The 17,653-nt window shown below is 46.1% G+C and overlaps 1 protein-coding gene across 1 annotated transcript in view; it reads right to left on the reverse strand.

Moving 5' to 3' along the window:
* Positions 1-2,765: 2,765 nt before the first annotated feature.
* Positions 2,766-17,653, reverse strand: part of LGALS12 (galectin 12) — a 262,129-nt gene continuing 247,241 nt past the window's right edge. The window contains exon 9 of the mRNA XM_086938060.1: positions 2,766-5,103. Within this exon, the coding sequence (XP_086794186.1) occupies positions 4,957-5,103 (147 nt within the window). The 3' untranslated portion in view covers positions 2,766-4,956. The remainder of the gene's footprint in view (positions 5,104-17,653) is intronic.

A 17,653-nucleotide genomic window follows, 5' to 3' on the forward strand; every position in this document is an offset into this window, starting at 1 on the left:
CCAGCACCTTCACAGTAGAGATCAGGATGGACATGGGGCGATAACCCGTGTCTGTCACAAAAAGCTGTGTGGAGAATGAGAAGTCACCTGTCTTTACTTACTAGTTTGCGATTTAACAAAAGGGTCTGCAGTTACACTTTCCCTTACCGGCTACTTCCTTCTAATGGCTCAGAAATTCGTGGAGTTTAGATGCTTGACCCATCAGCAGTAAAGAGGGTGTTGTTGTGCAAGGGCGGAGGAGTGTATGCAGACACATGAACATTTACAGTGGTGTAACTAGGAGAGATAAAGTGTGGCCCAACATTGTGATATGTTACACATAAGGAAAAATGTCACACATGGGTTAACAGAACACCTGATAGCCCTGTTTGTGGGCAACCACTATTGATGAAAGTAGCCTTCACATATCGAAAGGGACTGCAGATGGGGCTTATGTAAAATTTGGTGTGCATGTCACGTTAGCTTCCAGTGGGATGAAGAAGGTTGGGGGGCCTCCAATGGGGACTTGGCCCAAGGACGAAGACCACCCTCTAAAGGAAGTACGTTCCTCAAAGTAATGAGTTGACCCAAAACATGTCGATTATAGTCCTACACCTCACAAATTCATAAAGAGAGCCTTTGATTATAAGGAGAAAAACTAACATTGGCAAACAGCACTTTATTTAACAGTATATTTGCACCTTTGTCCTGGTCCATTAGCAGAAATACTTTCGATACAGTAAATGTAAGATCTAAGTAGCCCCATACATTCAAACTATAAACATTCACTTACACAATATTAGTGGACCATGTACACGAATGTACTCTTCATTCCCTTCATTAATGTCCTCAAGATATGCTTAATATGTTTATAGTTGTGTTCTTCAAATTTTATTGCTTCCAAATTTGTTAAAAAGAGGATATCAAATTCAAAATCTTTTCCAGTTCACATGCTGGTTCTTTCAGCACTTTGGCCCACTTGAGTATTCTAATTAAAGTTCAGATTTCTCATTCATTCTCAGCTCACCATAAGCAGATGGGAACATAGATGCAAATGTGTATTTTCGCACTTGCTTAGAAATCGCTTTCTGTGGGCATTCACTTTGGATGAGCAATTTTACTGTGTGTGATGTGCAGTTCAAAGGTTTGACTCTTAGAAGGTTGCTCAGTAGGTGGTTTCGGAGATCCAGGTGCACCATTGCAGGTAAGCCAGCTCAATTAGTTATGCACACCTTTACAGTCAAAACAGCTCGAAGTAGAGGTTGAAAGAGACTAATGCTGAGCACCAAGCATAGGTGTGCTACTCCTGGTAGAAACAGGCAAGACAGATGTTATGTTAGGTCACCAAGCATTTATAAAGCCCACGGCTACTCCATAGAGTGTCCCGGCGCTAAAAAGACCACAGGACCGGCAGTGTGCAACAAGGCAGGTAGACCTCATTCAAATATTGGAAAAGCCAGGTCTTTAGTTTTCTCCTAAATACCATAAGATCTTGAACCTGTCTTAGGGAGGGTGGCAGACTGTTCCATAGCTGAAAAGCCACCACTTGAAAGGAACGAACACCCATGCATGAGTGGGCAAACTTTGGGTTGGTCGACAGCAGCTTTGCGGAGGACCTCAAGGCCCTAAGTGGGGCAAATTGCTGAATCCTTTTCCTAAAGTAAGGAGCCACTGTGTTGTGAAGTGCCTTGAAAGCCAAAACCAAGGCTTTAAAGTGGATCCGCTTCTGCACCTGTGGCCAATGCTGGAACCTCAGGAGGGGGGTCATGCATGTCCTGGGGTCAACCAGGAGTATGGCTCTGGCTTCCGCATTTTGAAACACCTGCAGGTGACCTAGTAGGTAGTCAGGAAGACCAAGGTACAGTACATTGAGCCCAAGGTTTTTCACAGTGGTTACAGGGCTGTCCGGGGGTAACATTCTGGGGCCACCATTGGCACTATTTCTCGCCAGGGTTATGGCCAAGTAAGAACAATTCAGATTTGTTCTGTCGGAACCAGGCGAACACCTTTGTCAAACATGCATTTATCTTGCTAACTCTAAGCGCGTTGTCATTTTCGCAGGTAAACAAAAACTGTGTATTGTCAGCATAGGATATTATTTTTGCACAGTATTCTTCTGCTAGGAGCGCAAGGGGGGCCACATACACATTAAACAGTCAGGCTAAAAATTGAGCCCTGTGGTACTCCTACTTTCATAGGGGTAATGAGGGCCGAGAAAGGAGAAGACCAAACTGTTTGCTGACGATTACCCAAAAAGGAGGCTAGCCATCTAAGGACCGCCAATTCTAGAATGTACACACATCATGGAGCTAAGAAATTAAATCATAACACAACACACATGCAATGTGATTGCCACTAGAGTGAGGGTCTGTAGAACGAACTCAAACTTTCATTCTTCTAATGATATTATAATGAGTTCCGTTGAATTAGGTGGAAATTAACAATTATGATTGGGGTGTAAAAACAATTGTGAGTTTTTTGTGTGCCGCATGCTTGTTCATTATTAGTAGAAATATTCTACTTCATCTAAAACACAACACACATTGTGCATTAAAGAGACATTGGATTTCGTAGACAAGTGAGCTTGTTTACATAAAAAAATAATGCAATTTTACAATCTCATGGTAAAGGCATGCATTTCAATGTGACCCATTAGATACAGATTGCAACTCTACTGATCAGTAAATAGTATCAATGCAGGCAAGGAAGCCCAGCAAAGGGGAGATATAAAGTCACTTAGAAAGAAAAGAAGACTTGGGGACACCCTGGTATGTCCGCAAACAGGTTTGTGGATAGCAGCAAATATGTTTATTAAGGATGAAAGGCTGACTTTTTTGTCAGCTTGAAGTCACCAGCCCGAAATATTTGTATGAAGAACAAAATAGTAAACTGGAGCTCTGATTGCTTAGGTCTTTGTTCAATAGCATTGTCAAAAAAGAAATTGGTTGACACTTTCTTGGATTACAAAGTTTTACATTTATATTCCAGAACATTAACAATGAACCTCATTGAAGTCTACACACACTACACCACAAAATGGCAGATGGAGCAAAATGTTTAGCTCCAAGCATCTCATAGTTAATCAAATTCCAGGTTTATCCATAAAATTCTAATGCCTACGAATCTTTAAACTCTTTGACCATCCCGATCCAGAGTTATATATATATATTTTTTTAAGTTACCCTTCAAACACTATTTCACCAATCATGGTAAACACACCTAAGACAGTTTCACACAAATTCGACAAATGTCACCAACACTTGCTTTTCCTATGGACTAACTGACCTATTCACTACATGAAATAATATTGACACCTCTCTAATATCACAGAAGTGGAACTTTATATACTGCGTACCATGATGCGATATGTGATGTTCACTTATGACTTTTTCAATTGTGATGTATTATGTGATGTACGATGTCATGAACATCATACATGGTGGTGGAGTTAAGAACGCTAACCAGCATTGGCAATTTCCTGTGTTTTTATAGGTTTAAACCATATATACATAGCATACCTAGTTTTTAGAGGAAATTGTAGTTTGAATATCACACTTTTTTTATCTTCTAACAAAAGATTTGCACCAGTTTAAGTTTTTTTAGTGAATAAATGTACAGAGATGAGTACAAAAATATTTTAAACCTGCTCATCAGAAATTTGAAACACCACCTTAGGTGCACTCACACAAAAAAATACATTCCTCCATTAGTTTCAACAACAGTTTAAAACTCGTCCAATTTTTAATTCTAGGAGACTGTTCGACAAATGCTAAATTTGAAGAACAGTTGCGTCTGCTGGGAAGCAAAGAATGGCAAAAGAAAACACAAAAATGATATATATATATTTAAGAGATTGCTCTTTTTAAACTGTTTTTAAAATGCAGATGAGCTTGTCATCTAGATCTATGACAGAGGCGGCAGCATATGTACAAGAGTTCATTCATCACTCCGCTTCAGGTGCAAAATTGGGCACCAAGTTCTGATTATTGAAACTGCATATCCACCATAGTACTACAGAAGTGTCGTATGGCCCCTTCTGTAATGCAGACTGTGCTTCTTGACCCGGTCCTGCCTTCATTGAGGAGCATTCGCTCATCATCATAAAGGCATGCCCTGGTGCAGGAGTAAATCATTTTGCCTGAGCGCATGCTCCTAGCACTAAACCATCCACACACGCGAGGGGGACATAGAAAGGTGCGCTGAATGTGCTCTATCCAGGTGGTAACAGACCTCCCACACCGTCTCAGGGATGCCCTCCGAGAGGGGGCAGGGAGGTTCCCATGAACCCTCTGAGGAAAGCCAAGTGGGGAGGATAAGCAGTCACAGCGCACATTTCATACTGATCTCTCACGAAGGAAGGAAAGGCTGCGAGCATGGTACACCCACTGTGGCTGCAACACCAGTTTTGTGTTCTCTTTGGGAACACAAATCTCGCAAGAAACAGTGTTGCATCTTGTGGATGAGAAGGTGACTTCTCCAAGCTTATGTTAGAATTGATGACTCGGACAGACCTAACCCAACTAGGTAAGCTGTAGTGTAAATCTTTAGATCACAGAATGGCAAAAAGCAAGAATTTTTTGCATGCAAACTAGTTAGTGCTAGTAAACAATGGAGTAAGTCACTGCAGTCCCACAGAAGAGCTCGGCTGCACCAGCACCAAACGAGGAAAGGCAACGCTGTGACAAGTCCAACCTGCTAGTTCAGGACAGCATTATCCATGTAAAGTGAGTGCGACATACACAGAAGAAACCAATAACACAGATTATCCCAGAGCGTGAGCCGAAAATATCACAGTGCATAACAAAGTGCCAGTAGAGTTGTAGAAAAATGTCCTTCTAGATAGTTCCCAACTTTAATAGAAAAAACCTGCAGTCTTGGAAATTTACCAATCCTCCATTGACGTTTATCAGAGAACATGAACAATAACAGTCTTTCTCCCCAGCTGTGATCCAAGAAGATGTTCACTCTCCACAGACGTCAGCACTGGGCACTGAACAACTGGACATCACCAGAAACCTGGAATCGGGAAACTTCTTTCAAGTCTATGATCGAAGGGCTGTACTCGCCCAATGGAAAGCCATTAATGGCGATCTTGAAGGATTTGGCTTCACAGAGGAGCAAAATCTAAGAGAAAGGTTGGAAAAAAGAGAAAAAACTGTGTTAAATGCTCTTTCATGCCACAGGTCAACATGTTAATGGTGTAACAGTGTTAACTGTTTATACACTCCATCTAGACTGCTTATCTTTGAAATCCCAAGCAGTTCAGAGGCTGTACAACATAGGACCCCAAGAGCAAAATGTTTGCGTGTAGCCACTTTCAGCAACCCCAAGGCAACTTTAATGCCACAGAAGTGCTGCAGACGTTTGTACATCCCTTTCTGTTCCACAGATCATGCCGGCAAACTAATAGAACCAGGGTGATGCAAATACTTTGCCTTTGTTCCCATGCTACATTATGGATGCAAGTGAAGAGGCAAAGAGGCCATTCAAGAGGTGCACTGACTGTGTACCACAAATCGGTGGCACACTATGCACCCTGGAGGGTGCAAATCTGATGAGTGGGGGTGGGGTTATGGGGCCCCATGGAAGCCCCCCAGACACCCCTGCAGGCTGGTGCAGTCACGCACTGCAAAGCAAACACAATGAGAGGATGGACGGAGTGCTGAAACTTTTCAGACACTCACCCCCAGTCACAGATCTGGGTTGAATCCATCATCATTCCAAGCTCACTTTGCCATCTCAGTTCAGACCCAGCCATATGCACATCAGTCTTGACACTGTGCCTCATGGGACCAGTCCAGCCTGAACTGCATAGCCAAGTCACTCACTGCACCAGCCTGCAAGGGGAATCTCTCTTCCCAGTTATAAAGTAGGCCATGTGCCGCTTGCACTGTGAAAAATTGAGTGGCTGCTCCAAGCAGTCACTTTGCTTTTCACTAATGCACTGCCTCCAGGCAGTCACAAGTTTGCATCTACCCTGGGAGCAGTGTATTGTCTGCAATAGGAGGACAGTCCTTTACTGCACTCTGCGCACCTAGCTAAAGGTGAGCTGCAGAGCAAACTGGCATAGAGGTTCGTTACACAATGCAGCCCCAGGTGTTCATAACTTCTTTGGGAACACGTGGAAATAAAGCACCAAACAATACAATGGAATAGCGTTGGATCCCAAAGACATCTTCAAATAGCAGTGGTAAAGTAAAAGTTAATTACTTTCAGTAGTGATATTTCTGATGAAAACATCTTCTCCTTCCATAGATCTCTCACTTTACAAATACTCCCCAGGTTTCAGACTGGTCCAGAAAGCTATTCCCTGGCTGCCCTGGGACTCCATGTGGCTCAGGCTGCATTCACCGGCCATACATTATAGCATTGATGTGCGAAAGGGGCCAACCTGTGTGCTGTGTTAATTCCACCACCCACTGATGGTGGCAGAGAAGAATCAAGAACATATCAATGAAGTCAACAATATCAGCACAAATATATTTGCATACTTTGGGATCTTTTTAGATCTTGCACTGCTTCATCGGGAAGGAGAACAGGCAGTGAGGAATCTACAGGAAGAATATGTATCCATACTGATCAAAAGGAAGTCATTCTTACTTTGGATAAATACAGACTCCTCAAGCTTAGAATGAGTCCCAAAGCAATACCTTCCATGAAGTGGGAATCAGTGGAGCAAATCAACTAAGGAAATCAAACAGTTCTGCCCTGGCAAAGAGACTGCTACTTCATGCTTGACTATGGGGCAGAAATGTTTAGCAAACGTATGCAGGGATGACCATGTGGCTATCCAAAAGATATCAGTCACAAGAGCACCTCTTGCATGAGCTGGGAAGCAACCGGCAGAAATGTTTAGCAAACGTATGCAGGGATGACCATGTGCCTATCCAAAAGATATCAGTCACAAGAGCACCTCTTGCATGAGCTGGGAAGCAACCATTGGCACTGTGGAGTGGACTGAATACCTTCTAGAGAGCTTCTAACATGCGATGATCCCGCAGAAAGTGGTGTATTATGTCACTTTCATGCCTTTCCCGGCTCCGACAATGTCCACACAGAGCTGTTCTTCCGGTCTGTCCAGTTAAGGGCAGTTAATGTTATATTATGGGGTTTTCTTGCGTGCACATTGCACCCAAAGGACTAAAAGCGCTAGCCTGTCATGTGAAATGTAATATGAGAAGGTATGACTGGGATTTACTCTATATAGTCTCTCATTCTCCTTGGTGTGCTGTGAAGAGGAAATAGAGGCGTAAGAGAAATAGACTTGGCCATAAAAAAAATAGGTGGAAACCACTTTGAGCATGAAAGCCGGGTTCAGAAATCGAACTTGTCTTCGTAAAAAACAGTGGAAAGAGGATGAACTGAGAGGACCTAAAGTTCTCAAACCCCTTGTGCAGAGGTTATTGCAATAAACAATACAGTCTTCAAAGTAAGAAGTTGAATTGGACAACTGTGCATTGCTTTGATATTACATGAAGAATGCCGGAAAAACATCAAATTCCACTGAGAAATGAGTGGGAGGAAAACTTACCACTTTAGATGATCTAAACAATGATGACGGATCAGGGAAACATACGAATGAAAGCGGACAAGGCTGTTCGCTAACTCTTACCTGTAGCCACTATCAACAACTTTTGAGTAAGTGCGAATGCAGGATGTCTGAAAGGTATGACTTTAAAGGATTAGAGTCTTCATTCTCACACCAATGCTCAAATTTGTTCAAGTGATCTACAAATCTATTTCCTAACTAGTTTTCTTGCGGTTAAAATTACATGAGCAGTTTCATAACGGAGTGAAAATGACTAACTGGCTCTCCATGTGTGTAGCTGCAGCATTGGAGGATGTGTGGAGAATGTAATTATTCTATTTCGACTGCAGGTACACCCTTTTCAGGAGAGGAGAGGAAGGTGTTCTGAATGCTTTGTTCCATCATGTCAGTGTACCAAACCCTCCTTACCCAATCTGGAGCCATCAATCAATCAATCAATCAGTGACACTTGTAAAGCGCGCTACATACCCGTAGGGTCTCAAGGCGCTTGGGGGGGGGGGTGCCGCTACTGCTCGAACAGCCAGGTCTTCAGCTTCTTCCTGAAGGAGAGGTGGTCTTGGGTCAGGCGCAGGTCGGGCGGGAGGGAGTTCCAGGTCTTGGCGGCCAGGTAGGAGAAGGACCTTCCTCCTGTAGTCGCTCTTCGGATGCGGGGGACGGCGGCGAGGGCGTGGTTGGCTGATCGGAGGTGGCGTTTGGGAGCGTAGAAGTTGACTCGGCTGTTGAGGTAGCTCGGGCCTTGGTCGTGTAGGGCTTTGTGTGCGTGGGTGAGGAGGCGGAAGGTGATTCTCTTGTTGATGGGGAGCCAGTGGAGGTCTCTCAGATGTCCGGAGATGTGGCTGGATCGTGGGATGTCGAGGATGAGTCTGGCTGAGGCGTTTTGGATCCGCTGGAGCCTCTTCTGGAGCTTGGCGGTGGTCCCGGCGTAGAGGGCGTTGCCGTAGTCCAGTCGGCTGGTGACGAGGGCCTGGGTGACGGTCTTCCTGGTCTCTGTGGGGATCCACCAGAAGATCTTCCGTAGCATGCGTAGGATGTTGAAGCACGCCGAGGAGACGCTGTTGACTTGCCTGGTCATGGAGAGGGAGGAGTCCAGGATGAAGCCCAGGTTTCGTGCATGGTCTGTCGGTTTGGGTGCGGTGCCCAGGGCGGGAGGCCACCAGGAGTCGTCCCAGGCGGAGGGTGAGGAGCCCAGGATGAGGACCTCCGTCTTGTCCGAGTTCAGTTTCAGGCGGCTGGTCGTCATCCACTCGGCAACCTCTCTAATCCCTTCGTGTAGGTTGGCTCTGGCGGCGGCGGGGTCGTTGGTCAGGGAGAGGATCAGCTGGGTGTCGTCGGCGTAGGAGATGATGCTGAGGTGGTGTTTGCGTACGATGGCCGCGAGGGGGCTCATGTAGACGTTGAAGAGGGTGGGGCTCAGGGATGAACCTTGGGGGACGCCGCAGATGACTTCGGAGGCCTCTGACTTGTGCGGTGGTAGGCGGACTCGCTGTGTTCTTCCGTCGAGGAAGGAGCTGATCCATTCCAGCGCCTTGTCCTGGATTCCGATGTTGCTGAGGCGCTGTATTAGGGTGCGGTGGCAGACCGTGTCGAATGCCGCGGAGAGGTCTAGGAGGATGAGGGCCGCTGTTTCTCCGTTGTCCATCAGGGCTCGGATGTCATCGGTGGCGGCGATGAGGGCGGTCTCGGTGCTGTGTTTGGCTCGGAAGCCGGACTGTGAGGGGTCGAGGGATCCGTTCGTCTCGAGGAAGGCGGCCATCTGCTTGTTGACGGTCTTCTCGATGACTTTGGCTGGAAACGGGAGAAGCGAGATGGGGCGGTAGTTCTTGAGGTCGGTGGGGTCCGCTGTTGGTTTCTTGAGTAGAGCGCTGAGTTCGGCGTGTTTCCAGCTTTCGGGGAAGATGGCGGTGTCGAAGGATGTGTTGATGATGTCTCGCAGGTGGGGTGCGATGACAGCGTCGGCCTTGTTGAAGATGTGGTGAGGGCAGGGGTCGGTTGGTGATCCGGAGTGGATGGAGTTCATCGTGCGGATGGTGTCTTCGGTGCTGATCGGGGTCCAGGCGTGGAGGGTGGTGGTGGGGGGGGGGTGGCTGGTCGGTCGTGGTGTGCGTTGGTTGGTTGTTGAAGCTGCTGTGTATGTCCGTGATCTTGTTGTGGAAGTATGAGGCGAGGGAGTTGCAGAGGTCTTGCGATGGGGTGATGTCGTTGTTTCCTGCGCTGGGGTTGGAGAGCTCTTTCACGATGTTGAAGAGTTCCTTGCTGTTGTGTGCGTTGTTGTCCAACCGGTCCTTGAATGCTGTTCTCTTGGCGGCGCGGATCAGCTGGTGGTGTTTCCGGGTGGCAAGTTTGTAGGAGGTCCTGTTGTCCGGTGTCGGTTCCCTTTTCCAGACTTTCTCGAGGGCTCGGCAGTTCTTCTTGGAGCTCTTGAGTTCGTCGGTGAACCATGGGGCCTTCTTGCTGCCGGGTCTGCTAGGCGGGGTCCTCAGCGGGGCGAGCTCGTCTGCGCAGTTGCTGATCCACTTCGTGATGTTCTCGGCGGCCTGGCTGGGGTTCGCTGAGCTGGCAGGAGGGTGTTGGCTCAGGGAGGTGGCGAGCTGGTCTGTTGTGATCTTGTTCCAGCTTCTGCGGGCGGTGTGTTGCTGGTGTTGGTGGGTCGTCGTTCTCTTGAAGGTGAAGTGGACGCAGCTGTGGTCCGTCCATTGAAGCTCTGTGGCGTGGCTGAAGTCGATGTCTGTGCTGGATGAGAAGACGGCGTCGAGTGTGTGTCCGGCGAGGTGGGTGGGGGTGGACACCAGTTGCTTGAGTCCCAGGTTGGCGAGGTTGTCGAGCAGGGTGCTGGTGTTGTGGTCATTGTTGTTCTCCAGATGGAAGTTGAGGTCTCCCAGGAGGATGTAGTCAGCGGAGGGGAGGGCATGCGGGCTGATGAAGTCGGCGATGTCCTCGCAGAATTGCGTGCCATCAGGATCAGCCTTGCTGGGTTCTCTCGCCCCTTCCACAGGACTTATGGTAGAAGCGGAATCAGTAAAAACATCAAAAACAGGACCTGAGACCAGATTAACTTGAAAGTTTCCTTTTGAGACCATTAAGGAGGAAGCCTATATAACTAAACAAAGGACATGCAAAAAGATCTACAGGTAGGCACTCTAATCTAAAGATCACACCTTTCACTTCCAACTTGTGGTCCTCCAGTGAGAGGAAAATGAGAATGTGCACACTCCAGTTGAGACCTACCAGAAGGACCACTGCTGTGAAAAACCACCGTCACTGTATAACTGCCAAAGGCAATCACATCCCAACAGAGTTAATGGCATGCTGCTGACAAGTCTGTTGATGTAATGGATGGTGGTATTGTCCCGCAGAATCGGAATGGTTCTCCTAGATATTGAAGGGACAAATGTCTTTGCAGCGAGGCAGACTGTCTGCAGTTCTAGAACATCTATGTGCAGATACGTCTGCAACGTGGACCAAAGGCATCCATGGAGTCATTCAGATGGGCACCCCACCCAGCCTTTATCTGTGACCACAGCTGTTGATGGCTAAATGAGAGACCATGCTTGGGAGTGGAGGAGTAGATCCACTTACACATGCAAAGACAAACTGACTAGCAGATCTGTGTAAGAGCCAAAAGGCACCTTTGGTGTTGGAGCTGCTGATGTCACAGGCACCACTGGCCGGCCATCCTTCACCACCTGGCATGTAGAACCAGCAGGTTTATGAGGCCATGTGGTCTTGCTGATATAAGACCTGTAAGACAAGGAGACAAAGTTATTCCAGAAACCTCAGAATCAACTATTGAATATCCATGGTCCTCTAAGGAGAAGGAATGGAGTTCATGTGGGCCATAGATAGCATGGCACATACCAAGGTCAACCTTAGCACAGGAGTCTGGCTGTAATTTTCAGCACTGATAGTAAAGCCTAAGTAATGGAAAAAAGTTATTGCGTTCTGAAGATGTTCCAGAATCAGTGGAGAGGACTCTGCATTCTCCAGCCAGAGCACCACGCATGGGAATACCTTGACTACTGACCATCAGTGTAGCCACTGCATCCGTAAGCAATTTCTTGACATCTCGAGGTGCGGTTAATGGCAAGACCTCCAAATGATAGTAGTGGGACTCTAAGGTAAAAGAAAAGAAGGGAAGGGAGTAGCCCTTGTGAATCAACTGTATGATCCTGCCGAATGTTGTGATCATCTTCCAACTGGCCTTTCTAACTTCCTAGAGGATCATGGATATTTGAGAGTGAGAAACTCTACCCTCAATGGAAGATGACAATGTAATGGGATTGTGGGGCAGTTGGAAAGGTTTTGATGCAGCAGATCTGATAGAGGACAGAGGGGGATCAGATCTGTTGCTGGCAGCTTTTAGATCCTCCCATCAAGATAGCGGAGGTACATTTGCTGAGGTGTCTGGAACAGCTGGGAGAGTCATCTATGTTGGTATGCTGACCCATGGAAGAGCCACAATCTTTCTGCATTGATGAGTAAACTGCCTTGCAGACGTGAGGTCAGGTCAAGTGTGCATGACGTAGGCCGCCTGCTCCTGACTTGCTCCACAGAGGACACAATCTTCTCACCAAAAGGCCACTCACTAATGAACGGCGAGTCCAACAGGGTGTCCCGAACGTCTCCAGAAATGCCAAGAGAACATACCCTGGCATGGTAACATTAAAAGACTGCAGAACCTGAAGTATGCAAGCAATACATCAGGATCTGTTTTTAAGCATTCAGCCCACACTTCAGGATCTGTTTTGAAGCAGCCATCAATAAGCAAATTGAAGATGGGTAGGCTTACAACGGCCACTTTGGCCAATTCCCACAAAGCAGGGACACAGGAGCCTATAGGGCATGTATAATTCAAAGCAAACACATTGCGATGATGGACCGAGCGCTGAAACCTTTCAGACACTCACCCTCAGTCACAGATCTGGTTTGAATCCATCAACATTCTTTAGCTTACTTCGCCACTCCAGTTCAGACCCAGACACTTGCAAATTAGTTTTGACCCTGTTCCTCATGGGGACAGTCCAGCCGAACTTCCCATCCATCATCTTCTTATGTTTGCTTTGTTCGCCCTAGGTTGGCAGGGTATGCCCGGACCGGGGTCCCTTGCTCATTTTGACAATGTATTTAAGCTAGCCTGGCTGATGAGGGGTGCTTGTTTCCGGTCCAGGGGTGACCTGGCTTGGCAGTTTGGGCTGGACTGTTCCCATGAGGCACAGGGTCAAGACTGATTTGCATATTGCTGGGTCTGAACTGGGGTGGCGAAGTGAGCTAAAGAACGATGATGGATTCAACACAGATCTGTGACTGGTGGCGAGTGTCTTAAAATTTACTGCGCTCTGTTCATCATCTCTTTGTGTTTGGCATGTATAATTTGCCCAATAAAAGTAAGGCTATCTGACACAAAAATCATGTGGTCCACAATTTTCACTCATTTTGACTCCCTCTTTGGAGATGCTAGACGGAAGGTATAGGAGTTCCATTCGGAGGATGAAGCCTGAACCTCAAGGTTCTCTAGTAGTAGAGCCTCATTGAATGGGAGCAACAAATCGGTAGACCAGGAAGAAGGCTAGAGAATTTCTCTAAAAATGTTAGACTTTTGCTCCTCAGAGTAAAAGCTATTTCAAAGTTTCTGCCGCTTTACGCACCACTGGGGTAAAGGATGCAAATTCTTCTGTCAGTGGCCCTCAGGAATAACAAATGTCTCCTTCTGAAGTGGGATTTAGAACATATGGTTTTTATGGGCAAAATAAATCCCCACATTAGATTAAAACTGAGGAAGCAGTTTGTCATCCCCAGGACCATTATTTTTCGTGTGGCCATAATCTCTATTGGGCAAAATTATGGTTTCATAATCAGATCTGAATAACTCCTCTGTGATGCCAAGTCCGTCCCCATGGGTGATGTGAATGACATCAGGCAGACTGGAGATGGTACAGAGGTCTGCTAATTTTTTTTTTTTTTAAAGAAGTGGCTGTGGAGGCACAAAGATGGAAGGCATCCAACTTAGAGCAGAATGATTTACTAAGACCAAAGAATCAAATCCATCCTTTGGGAGTCGCATAGAAAATGCCATCCTCCTGATTGCAGTCGTAGCCGGTATGAAGACTCGGGGGTGGGGGTGGGTGCGCGGGGAGGGTCCCGGTCTCACGTTGTCAGTCTACATCGTCCTCTCTACTACAACAGGAAGCAGCCATAGGCATCCTCCCTCCCCTCCCCTCCCCTAAGCCAATCACAATGCAGCAATGGCAGCATTGTGATTAGCTGGGATGCTGACCACACAGGCGTCTCTGGGGAGACCATTTTCTCCATGTAGGCCTACATGGAGAAAATGCAGAGTGCGTAAGACTGGCTTGGTCCTCCCTGGGGCCGACCAACCAGTCAGTGCCCTCAGAGTGGGCAAACCACTCCTCCCCTGCAGCAGACACACCCAACCCCAACCAAACCCTTCTTTTTTCTCACAGTGCGAGAACCAAAAACATAAAATGGTATTAATAATACCATTTTATGGATCTGCTTCTTGCACTGCGTGAAAGCAGTGGGGCGACGCTCCTCCGCCCACATGGAGGAGCCGCTCCTGCAGGATTGAAGAAATGGTCCTGTTAATGGGAATGTTTCTGCCAGAGAAAAGAGGGTTGTGCCTTGTGTTTTTTGTGGGAAGACCTTCAGAAAATTGATTCCTTCACAGGAAACTTACCTGTAGGAGAAAGGGTGCACCGTGTGTCTGTCCATACAGGCCATGGCTAAAATACAACTTTGCCTCTCACTCTCTGCTTCCATTCAGGGGCATCAGGCAACACAGATCACAGGTTCACACGTACTGATGAGGTGTGGGGGAAAACAGGAATTCAGCGCGCAGGTTGGTGCATATTATAGGTCGGTGGCGTCACACACAGAAGCCACATGTTGTGATGTGGAAATGTACAACTGGGGAGAAGTGTTCCATACCTATCTGACACCTGCCACATATTTTAATGGTGAGACATCTACAGGAAGATGTGGCCATCAGAAATTTTCAGGATAAAAAGATGCGAGGCACTATTTTTTTACGCACAGAAAACATTTACAGGTTTGCAATTTGGGCATGCAGAGCAAATGCTAATCCGAGAAGTTCAACTCTGAATGCCATTAGGCCTGTGAGTTAAAGTCTAAACTCAGTCACACATTTACAACACAATGCTTTTTACATTGAGGGGTTTAAAGAAAATGTAGTTATTAAACAAAGCAATGTATAATTTGTTTTATAAAAGAGGGAAATGTATTCTCAGCCACAGTACTGTCACAGCAATTAATGTGGGATACTGCATACATCCTTCAAGTAGAATGCAATTACTCATGCAGCCCTCTTCATATTTACTCTGCACTTTGAAGGTTAGCCTACTCCCAGTCCAATGCCTGTCTGCCTTAATCTCTCTAATGCCATTCTGCAATTGGCTGATACCACATTTCACAGATGACAATCTCTCTTTAAAACCCTATCCCTTCAACCTAACATTACCTAATCTCTACCAGCCTATCTATATCACCATCCGCTCACCTGAAACCACATATCCACCCCCCCCCCCAAATGATCACACCTAAATGGTATTTATATAATCTATCACAAAGTAACTGGAGTAAATGCTTGCAATGTTTTCTCTTGAGAGCACATGCCTAATAACTAACATTTAACTACTGGATTAACCACTAACTTTGGGTTCCGGGGTAGCGTGCGACTCGCTGTACAGTGCTTTAATGCCTCAAAGTGCTTTATAGAACGATGTACAAATGAAGAATGAAGAAATTTAAATATATAAGTGTGCCTGTAATAGGCACAGGCATCCACAGAAGAGGGTGGGCACATGAATATACAGCACGACATGCCACAAACAGACACCTACAGGGCAAATAATATTTTCCATTTGAGGCATGTGTGGCTGTACATGGACTATAAAGCAGTCCTACCATAATTACAGTGGCTACCCTGTGGAAATTGAAGTGGTTTCAAAAAGTGTACGTAGAACTGCCTGGCTAACATTGGGCTGTTGTCAGGACAGCACACCCACACAGTAATGTTTTGTAAAAGTGTGCGGTGTAGACCATGTAGCTGCTTTTCAAATGTCAGCTATAGGAATATTCCCAAGGAAAGCTATAGATACTCCTTTTGTCCGAGTGGAGTGGGCTCTAGGGAATGATAGTTAAAGTTCTTTTGGCTTTAGCATAGCATATTTTTATGCATTTAACAATCCAACTAGCAGTGTCTGATTTAGAAAAGGCTTTGCCTTTATGTGATTTGGAGAAAGAAACAAAAAGTTGTTTTCCTAAAAGTTTTAGTTCTGTCAACAAATAAATAAGGGCTCGCTTAACATCTAATGTATGAAGAGCTCGTTCCACAACTGAATCAGGTTGAGGAGGAAAAAAAACGAGTAAGCTGAATGGACTGATTGAGGTGGGACTGTTAGACCACCTTTGGGAGCAGCTTGGGGTTGGTACGAAGTGCAACCCAATCTTTGTGTATTTGGAAGAAAGGTTCTTCCAAAGTCAGTGCCAGGAGCTTGCTGACATGTCAGATTGAAGTGATGGGGGCCAGAAATTATACTCTCCAAGAGAAAATCTGGAGGGGTCAGGAGTGGATGGGTTCACATTGAGGGCTTATTAGTTTTGTTAAGATTCCACCTACAGGGCAGGACCCGAGAAGGAATAACTCTTTTAAGACCTTCCATGAAAGCTTTAATGACTGGAATTCTGAAGAGGCAAATGTGTTGCCTGTTCTGAAGAGAAGCGGGTACAGCTGCTGGATGAAATCTTATGGATGTGAAAGCAATACCACAAGTTTGCAGATGAAGCAGTTAGAAGACAATTTCTTGTACTTTGACTGCTAATGAGGCAATATGTTTGAACCAACAATAGTAGACAAATCTCTTCCACTTCGCTGCGTAACAGCATTCTAGTGGAAGGTTAAGGTATCCGAACTCTAGGATCTCAGGAGCCAGTTCGCAAGATTGACAGACGGGATCTGGGTGTCTGATTTCTACATGGTTCTGCGTGAGAAGGTGCAGCCTGTTGGGAAGTTTCTCTTATGGGACTACTGAGAGTACTATGAAGGTGGTGAACTATGATTGCTGTGCCCATGTGGAAGCTACAAGGATGAGGGTAAGATATGTCTACCAAAGCCTCCGAACTACAAATGGAAGTAGTAGGAGAGGAGAAAAGGTGTAAGCAAATAACCCTGATAAACTCATCCATAGTGCATTGATCTTCTATTGCAGGTGTAGGAACCTGGAGGCCAAGTTTGGGCATTTAGAGTTTTCTGATGTGGTGGAAGAGGTCTATGTCTGGTAGTCCCCAGAACCGTAAGTAGTTCCCAAGGACTTGAGGATGGAGTTCCCACTTGAAAACTTGTTACCGCATCCTGCTGAGGAGATTGGCAAAGGATCCATGTTGTCCATTTTGATGAAGACTACCTTGCCAGTGAGGTGGGGAAGAAAGGCTTTCAACGCAAGGTGAACAGCTAATAGTTCCAGATAATTTAAGTGGAGACCTTTGTGATTGGGTGTCCATAGGCCTTGAATGGTCAGATCCTGTAAGTGCCTACCCCACCGCGTAAGGGAAGAGTTCATTGTGATGGTTTTCTGTGGAACTGGGTTGAGAAAAGACCGTCCCTATAACATATTGCTGGTGTTCCACCACTGCAGAGTGTTGGTGGGCTTGACTGCCCACCAACATTAGACCACTCTAATGGCCTTCCGCTTGAGACCACTGGTGCACTAAGCACTCCTGCAATGGATGCATGTCTAATCTGGCATAGGGTAATATGACGATACAGAAAGCCATCAGGCCAAGAAGACTCATGTCTGTCCTGACTGACTTATTGGTCAGGTTGGAACCGAGGGATGAGTGTCTGAAAAGATTGTATCCTGGTGGTTTTTGGATAGGACATACATCCTCTGAGTTGAGAATTGCCCTCAGATAATGTTGAATCTGGAGAAGTTGGGGTGTGATTTTAAGGCATTGATAGTAAAGCCTAGTTTGTAAAATATGTTGATGGTGACCTGAGTGTTTGTGACATTTTCGATGAGTGTCACCCTTGATGAGCCAGTAGTCTAGATAGGGGAAGATGTGGATGCCTTGTCTGTGTAGATGAGCGGCCCC

The sequence above is a fragment of the Lissotriton vulgaris genome, chromosome 9 (genome assembly GCF_964263255.1).
Source record: "Lissotriton vulgaris chromosome 9, aLisVul1.2, whole genome shotgun sequence".
NCBI classification, from domain to species: domain Eukaryota; kingdom Metazoa; phylum Chordata; class Amphibia; order Caudata; family Salamandridae; genus Lissotriton; species Lissotriton vulgaris.